This window comes from Ovis aries, chromosome 2 (assembly GCF_016772045.2).
Source record: "Ovis aries strain OAR_USU_Benz2616 breed Rambouillet chromosome 2, ARS-UI_Ramb_v3.0, whole genome shotgun sequence".
Taxonomy (NCBI): Eukaryota; Metazoa; Chordata; class Mammalia; order Artiodactyla; family Bovidae; genus Ovis; species Ovis aries.
In genome coordinates, this window is record NC_056055.1 from 64,606,049 (window position 1) to 64,614,895 (window position 8,847).

General features: G+C 36.9%; 1 protein-coding gene across 1 annotated transcript; it reads left to right on the plus strand.

Moving 5' to 3' along the window:
• Window positions 1-1,098: 1,098 nt before the first annotated feature.
• C2H9orf57 (chromosome 2 C9orf57 homolog) lies at window positions 1,099-7,655 on the plus strand. The gene is made up of 3 exons (XM_042242692.1): window positions 1,099-1,120; window positions 3,684-3,806; window positions 7,448-7,655. Exons 1-3 carry the CDS (start codon window positions 1,099-1,101, stop codon window positions 7,570-7,572), a joined length of 270 nt encoding a protein of 89 aa, XP_042098626.1. The 3' UTR covers window positions 7,573-7,655.
• The last annotated feature ends 1,192 nt before the right edge of the window (window positions 7,656-8,847 follow it).

Here is an 8,847-nt window from a genome sequence, read left to right on the forward strand (position 1 = left end):
ATTACACTGAGTTGGTGTACACTGAGATGGTGGCCCAGAAGTTGCTATTACACTGAGTTGGTGTACACTGAGATGGTGGCCCAGAAGTTGCTATTACACTGAGTTGGTGTACACTGAGCTGGTGGCCCAGAAGTTGCTATTACTATCATTAAACTGGAACTAACCAAACTAGGCAGGAAGCCTTTATAAATATGGCCCAAGTTAAACAAACCAGGTCTAGCTGCTGGACTACCCATTTGTAGTCTCTACTTCCCACACTGCCCTCATTACTAAATACAGTTCACAACAGAGTTCTGATTATCCCTTGCAGAGTACAGGAGCAAATTCAAACTGCTAGGGTCTCTGCTGAATTTGAAGTCTTTACACTCCTCTTCTGTAAAGAATGTGTAGGGGGACACTGGAATAGGTGAAAATTTTCAAGAGACTAGCTTTTATCATGAAAAAAATTATTCAGGCAGGGGATTGTATTAATTTTGTTGGATACATAGAAAAGATGTGAGGGTTAAAGAAAAGGATTCATCATAGAAATTTTGAAGTAAGGAGTACCTTTGAAGTAAAGAGTACCCATGAAGCAAGGATGGTTATTTTAAAAATTTCACCATCATTGTGATTTATAATGTTTAAGTAATTACATATATATTTTTAATATGCATTTTAATAATTAAATATAGCCTGTTAGGTTTTCCCCACAATAAGGTCATAGAGTAGCATACTTCAGAATTAATCATGTGAGGAAACTATTAACTTAATGTAAAACCTGAAACTTTGAATTTAGTTGTCAAATTGGAATGTATCATGTGTAGCTATAAAACCAACAATACATTTTCAGACAAAAAGAGACTGGAAGAAAGGATATGGGATCTGTGAATATGTTGATAAGTAGTCATGTGATGGAACAAGTACAGTCAACAAGTACAGTCAACTTTTAGGCCTTAGCCTAAAAGTTAAGGCATTGTCTTCAGTTACAGTAAAGAATATCAGGGCCAATTTTTTAGGAGGAGGGCTATCGAAGTTGGGTGTGGAATCAGAAGGAAGGAGAGAGCGAAAGAAACTAGAACAGATCTCATCCAGGAAAACAGTCCAAGGGCCTTAGGCATGATGGAGAAAGATCCGGCATCATGTAAGCACCCCAACATGCAGGGCCACTGAGCCATGCAGTGGATCTCTAAGGACAAGTTGTAAATTGAGAAATCATGAGTCCAGGAGGAAAATTCACTTGGGCGTGACTTGAAGAAGCAAACAGCTCTAGTACTCTGGGCAGGTAACTGATCCTGAATCTTGGAAGAATCAAAATCTCCAGCAAGAAGAAGGTTACATCAGAAGGTTTGGGATTCACAAAGGTAGGCAGCTTCAGTGACACGGAGTATTTGCTCAAAACAAGGGGTTTTGATTCAAACAGACCTTTTTTAACTCCTGTCTCTGCCTCTGGAGTGAACTACTTAAAATTTTATGACCTCAGTTTCCTTTTGTGTGAAATGTCGAAAACTATACCTGCCTGAAAGGTTAGTTGTGGGAAATTACTGGGCTAATGCATGTCAATTGCTTAACAATCTCCTTGGCAGAAACTAAGTTCTTTTTTTTTTTTTTAATTTTAATTTTTACTTTATTTTACTTTACAATACTGTACTGGTTTTGCCATACATTGACATGAATCCACCACGGGTGTACATGCGATCCCAAACATGAACCCCCCTCCCACCTCCCTCCCCACAACATCCCTCTGGGTCATCCCCATGCACCAGCCCCAAGAAAATAATAGCAAATGAAACAACTGACAAACAACTAATCTCAAAAATATACAAGCAACTTATGCAACTCAATTCCAGAAAAATAAACGACCCAATCAAAAAATGGGCCAAAGAACTAAATAGACATTTCTCCAAAGAAGACATACGGATGGCTAACAAACACATGAAAAGATGCTCAACATCACTCATTATTAGAGAAATGCAAATCAAAGAAACTAACTTCTTTAAAAAAATATGTGCTGGTTGATCATTGATTATAGATTGAAAGTTTGTCATGCTCAGGGATAGTACTAATGTGAACCAAATAAACCAAAATGTCTTGAGAAGAGTTTGAAACTGGAGAGAGTGGTCAACGGAGATTAGTCAGCCTCATTAGCCAGACTAATTTCTATTAAAAGTGATCTCTTCCAACTCCCAATATGTCAGAACTATAAAACACATTGCACAGGACTTCCCCAGTGGTCCAGTGGCTAAGATTCCAAGCTCCCAAAGCAGGGGGCTCAGGTTCCATCCCTGGAAACTAGGTCCTACATGCTGCGACTAAGAGTTTGCATGGCGCAACTAAATATCCCACATGCCACGACTAAATATCCCACATGCCACAAGGAAGATTGAAGATTCCATATGCTGCAACTAAAACCTGGCACACTAAATAAATAATTTTTTTAACAGATTATTTTTAAAATATTTTGCACAAAATATTTCATAAATGTTTCTTTGGAGTTAATCAGTGAATAGGAGTGGAACGGCAATGGTTTTCATATATTAAAAGATTGGAACAATGAACATAAGACAAATTTTAGTTCAATTTCTGAAGAATCCGTTAACAATCTGAGCTTTTTTTTAATGATGAGCTCTGCATCATAAGCCAAGACTTCCTGCAGGGGTTATTACAAAGGCAGCTCCTGAATTCGGTAGAACCAGTGCTTCTCAAAAACTGGTCCAGACATATTCATTCAAATCACAAGTCCTCCACTGTTTCTGGGCACCTAAAATACAGATTCCTGGGCTCCACCTCCTATAGATTCTAACTTAGGTGCTGTGGAGGCTGTGGAAATGTGTTCCTTTTAACTGCTTAAGTAAATCTGATGCATAGTCAGATTTGAAAAGGGATCTTCAAGTTAATGTCTTCCAATCTCCCTATGTTGACTAAATTCAAGAGTCTCTGGGCTACTTCCACATAACCAAAACAAATAACTCTTTTAAGCCAAAATAAAATGAACACAGATTTTCACAGCCTGCACAGAACCTGACTTAGAGGCTACCAATGTGAGAAAGAGGGCTTCCCTTGTGGCTCAACGATAAAGAAGCTGCCTCCAGTGCAAGAGACACGGGTTCGATCCCTGGGTCAGGAAGATCCCCTGGAGAAGGAAATAGCAACCCATTTCAAAATTCTTGCCTGGGAAATCCCATGAACAGAAGAGCCTGGCAGGCTACAATCCATGGGGTTGAAAAAGAGTTAGATACAACTTAGTGACTAAACAACAACAAAACCTAAACATTAAGCAATAAATGCTCACAGAGAACCTACTATATATAATGTACTGCCTTAGACATTGAAACAAAGGCGTAACAGTGAATATATGGCTGAAATTAAATATTCTGGCCAAATAACTTTGGTTTAATTTAATTAGGCTCTGAGTTCCTGAATTTATTTTAACCAACCAAGTTGTTTAGCCCACCTGGCTTCATTTTTAATTAGTTCAGAGCACTTTCACTTCTTTAATGTTGCATATGTTATAAAAGCCCCCCCAATTAAATTCCAAAAATAAAATATTTTAAATGCATATGAGTTATTAGAATCAATTTATAAAACGTTTACTTTTTAAAATTGAAAATCACTACTTTATTTTTGGATTATTCTTTTCCCTCTTTTTTTCCCTCTCTGATGTCTTATCTCTATTTTCCCCTTATTTTTCCTATCCTGTACTTGAGCTGTTGGAGGTGTGATTTGTAGACAATGCAACCTCTCAATCCCCTTTCATGGATGTCTTTTGGACTTTGGAACCTGCAGAACAAAACCTGGACAGTACTGTATAAAAGAGGTCCTTATTAAAGGTAAGTCATGACACTTTAAAAATCTTTAATTAAAATGAGCACAGGAAAGCTGACGTAAGAGCAAACATTGAATGAGCATTTACTACATGTTAGATGCTTTACTAAGGGATTTACCTGGATTACATCACATCAATAAAACAATGATTTGAGCTGGATCTTGTCCCTATTCCCAATTTAAGAATGAGAAATCTGAGCAGAAATTTACATGATGTTACACAGTTAAGCAGTACTGTCTAATTCACATGTGAGTGTTTAACTCCAGAGCATGCATTCCTAAAGAAATCTATATACTGCCTCATTCACATCCTCACAAAAAATTAATACATAATTTCCTTCTAAGTGTAGGGCTCTGTGCAATCACATAGGTTTCATGTCCAGAAACCCAACCTTGTCCACATGAATTAAAGAAAGAAACAAAAACCCAAATGATGAAAACTTTAGAAGAAAATATTGGAGGATATATTTTAAGCTTAAAAGAAAGGAGGCTTCCTTAACATCCAAAAGGCAAGATTATAAAGGAAATAATAGATAGATTTGAATATATCAATATTTTAAAATTTATGAAATGAATGATAACCCCAAAATTAAAAAGATGAGGGCTAAACTGAGTGAAAATAATTGGAAGTAAATAACAGAAAAAATATTAATATCTGCCCAGAATAAATAACTTCTAAAAAACTAATTTTTTCAAAGACCAACAATCAAAAAGAAACAAAATTGTTAAAGGAGATATAAAGGTAATTTTCAGAAGAGGAGATATATATGACTTACCCTAAAAACATGAAAAGCTGCTCAACCTAAGAGTAAATATCAAAGAAATTCAAATTACAAAAATATTAGTTTTAACCCATCAGGTTGCTAAAAATTACAAGAGTTTTGTAATATCAAGTGTTAGTGACTTTAAGGGAAAATGGGAACTCATACATTTTCTAATGACAGTTTAGATTGGTTTGGCTTTTTTAAGACAATTTGTGAATTTCAGTTAAAATTTTAAATGAGCTCAGTTTTCTACAAAGCAATTCATTTCTTGGAATCTACTGCAGAGAAATACATGTAACACAAAAAAGCATGTATCAAGGTAATTGCAACATTATGTTTAATAGGACAGTAACAGAAATTATCTAAATGTCTATAGGTAACTGTTAAACTATGATATATTCAGTTCATAGAGTGCTATGCAATACTTAGAATGAACAGATCCCTCTGTTAGCATTAAAAAATATTTTTGAAATTGCTGGGCAGAAAAAAAGTCAGGGGCAAAACAGTATGTGTAGTATACCACTTGTATATAAAAATCCACAAAGCAAAATGCTCAAATTCTCTATGATAATGGAAGAGAAAAATAAGATAATGAGAGAAAAAATGAGATAATGGAGGAAAAAATGAGAGGAAATCAAAGTCAGTTGAGAGAGAGGAAGAGAATCTGAGGTAATATCTGCTGGGATGCTGGTTTTAATAGGGTTATTTGAGCTTTGTCCAACTGATGTACCTTCATCCCCTCTCTGAATTACAAGTTCCCTCTGACTCTCACCTGTGCCAATCAAGAGCCCCTTCCTTATCAAAGAGGAAAGGAGCCAAGCCCCTCTACCCCCAGAGTCCTGAAATATTAGCTTTCAGTGACTGCTCTTCTCTTCCTGAATATGTACAGGTAGACCTCTAGTCAGCTTATCATAAAAACTCTGCACATAAAAGCCTGGAAGCTTATACAGCAAAATCTTGACAATATATATCTATAGGTTGGGTCAAGGACCTAGAATAATTACAATGTTGTGGCTCAGAGGTTAAAGCGTCTGCCTCCAGTGCGGGAGACCTGGGTTCGATCCCTGGGTTGGGAAGATCCCCTGCAGAAGGAAATGGCAATCAACTCCAGTATTCTTGCCTGGAGAATCCCATGGACGGAGAAGCCTAGTAGGTTACAGTCCACGGGGTCGCAAAGAGTTGGACACGACTGAGCGACTTCACCTCAAACCTCACCAAGGAAGAACAATTTTCTAACATGTAAAGTCTGCCATTTCACACTGACACAAAACAAATACAATTGGAACTTAGGCTTTTGATGGTTTTATCAACAATTTTTCAACTCTATTGACACTTTCACAGGATAATTCTTTGTTATATAGGGTTATTTTGTAGGATGGTTAGCACATCGCTGGCTTATACTCACTTCATCCTGGTAATATCTTCTAAGTTGTAACAATAAACATGTTTCTGGGGATGTCCCTGGCAGCCCAGCAGTTAAGACTTGGCCTTCCAGTGCAGAGGGTGTGGGTTTGATCCCTTATTGGGGTAAGCCATGTGGTATAGCCAAAAAAAATTTTTTAATGAGAAAGATATTCTGTTAGAAGAATGAAAAGTCAAAAACTGGAAGAATATTTGATAAAGGATTCATTTTCAAAATATATATGTCATTCCTAAAATTCAATAATAAAAAGTGGTTCTGGGCATTATCTAATGTCTTTAGGTTGGGGAGCAAAATTACTCCCAATTGAAAAAGACTGCTGTTTTCTCAAATTTCCAAAGAGTCATATATTTTGCTGCCTTTAGAGAAATGTTTTTGGTGTTCTCCCCCATACAACTGGGGGAGTTACTAGACAGTATTGTCACTTACTTTGTACTTCTGTGTATTTTCCACATTTCCTACAGTGAACATGTATTACTACTTATAATTGGGGTAAAATTAAATGAGGTCAAGGACATGCCTCCATTCCTAAGAAGCACTTACCCATTTAAACAACTCTTATGTGGATTCAGCCCTTTGAATAGCTCATGACCTGGGTAAAACTGAGGGATGATTATTAGGAAGTCTCCAAACAGCCAACATTTCAGAAACTTCTACATAGTGAAAGGCAATTGCATAGCTTTTGCCCACTGAGTTTGAAAGCTATTTTGTTTCACAGTTCCAAAGCTTTGTATTGTAATGTACCCAACTAGAATAACTTTAGGTGGGAGTTCTTAAAAGGCAAGATGATTGTATTCTCATAGATCTAGAGCTTCCACTTTGTTTTCCTTTGTTGTTACTGGTTTTTTTTTTTCTTTAAATGGAGAATAGTTGCTTTACAATGTTGTCTTAGTTTCTGCTGGACAACAAAGTGAATCAGTTCTATATATATATCTATCCCCTCTTTTTAAAATATCCTTCCAGTGTAGGTCATCATCGAACACTGAGTATAGAGTTCCCTGTGCTATACAGTCAGTTCTCAGTTATCTGTGTTATACATAGTAATGTATATATGTGGAGAAGGAAATGGCAACCCACTCCAGTGTTCTTGCCTGGAGAATCCCAGGGACGGGGGAGCCTGGTGGGCTGCCGTCTATGGGGTCGCACAGAGTCGGACACGACTGAAGCGACTTAGCAGCAGCAGCAGCAGCAGTGTATATCTGCCATAAAAAGGAAGGAAACAGTGCTGTCTGCTGAAATGTAGTTAGACCGAGACACTGTCATATAGAGTGAAGTCAGAAAGAGAAAAACAAATATCATATAATATCGCTTATATGTGGCATCTAGAAAAATGGTACAGATGAATATTTTTTCCTTTTTTTTTTTTTTTTTTTTTGACCTGTTAGTTATCTGAAGCATCTGAAGCCAGGTGAGTTGCACCCTCTAAGGGGGTTCTTCTACCATGATCTCTTGTTTCCCCCAGGTGGAATTCATTGGTATTCAATTGAAGGCTGCACAGAAAGCCAAGACCAGTGTTTTCAGAGAATTCTGACACCTCATCAAATTTACTCTACTCACTGCTGCTATCGTCCTTTGTGCAATTTCTGAGCCAGGGGCCCGTATCTAAATTGGTTCACTGATCAGTCAATCTCAAAGCCTGAGCCAGTCATCCCAAGATGGCAACTACCATCCATCAGCCCTCTGCAAAAGCCTCAGACCTGCAGGTTGTAGGAGCTATGGTCTGAAACCAAGGCTTTTAATGTGCCCAGCTTCTCAGCCACTACACCCATCTCATCTCAGAAACATCCGTTCCTACACCATTTTCTCCTCTCTCCTCTTTCTGTTTATTTCTCCTTCCAGTGATTTCAAAGCCAAAAAGCAAAAATGTGAGTGACTCTCTGAGTCAAATTATGCATGTGATATCTACTTGACTAATTTTCCTAAATATTTCCATACTCCAAAAAAAGTTACGAATGAGTTGTATCACAAGATACCAAGTGACTTGAAAGTGTTCATCTGGTTTCCAAAGCAAACTGCCTTGCTCTTTCAGGTCAATTTATTGCACAAGAGAAACTGATTTAACAAATACTGTAGTAAAAATAAGCTGGGAATCAGCAAACCAGGGGTAAGAACTATGAACTCAAACGGCAAAGGTTTCAGGCAGGTGCAAGGGTTGGTACTTATTTTTCTCATCTGTGTTAAAATTTGTCAAAATTTTGGATTTCCATACTTCAACCACACATTAGTGCTTTGGCTAATCTAATTTTGGCAGATTAAGCAATTGAACTGAAGCAGGGAAATGGGTTTCCCTGCACAAGACATTTTAAAGGTTTATAAATATACTTTGAACTGCAATTTGCATTTTTTTAATGTGCCACATAGTCAATTATTCTCATTCAATGCCCTACTTTTGCAATTTCAAGATTATTGGGTTTTAAAATTTAAAGTTATTTTTCTCTGTATTTCCAGGAGTTTGACACATTTAAGTGGTAAATAATAAATCTCAATAAAACCTTCTTATGCTATTTTTTTTTTCTCAGAACTTAGGGCAACATCTTATACACAGTGGGCCTTTAACAAATGCTTTTCTATAAACTTTGAAGTAAAAAAAGCATTAAAAAAATAATCCCAAGGAAACTAGATATCTTCCTCTACACTCATTTTACCTATATTCCTTAGACCACATTTTTGAAACCACAAAAAAAATTTGTTCATCCTAAAACTTAAATCCATTTGTTATTATTCTATCACTCTATGAATCAGCTACATTGGTAACCAGTGGTTATCCTAAATCAGTGAATTTCATGGAGATTTTACTTTTTCTTTAATGTAAGTAATGCTGTTTACCCAGTTTATAAATAAACTGGCGGGCGGTGTGGGGGG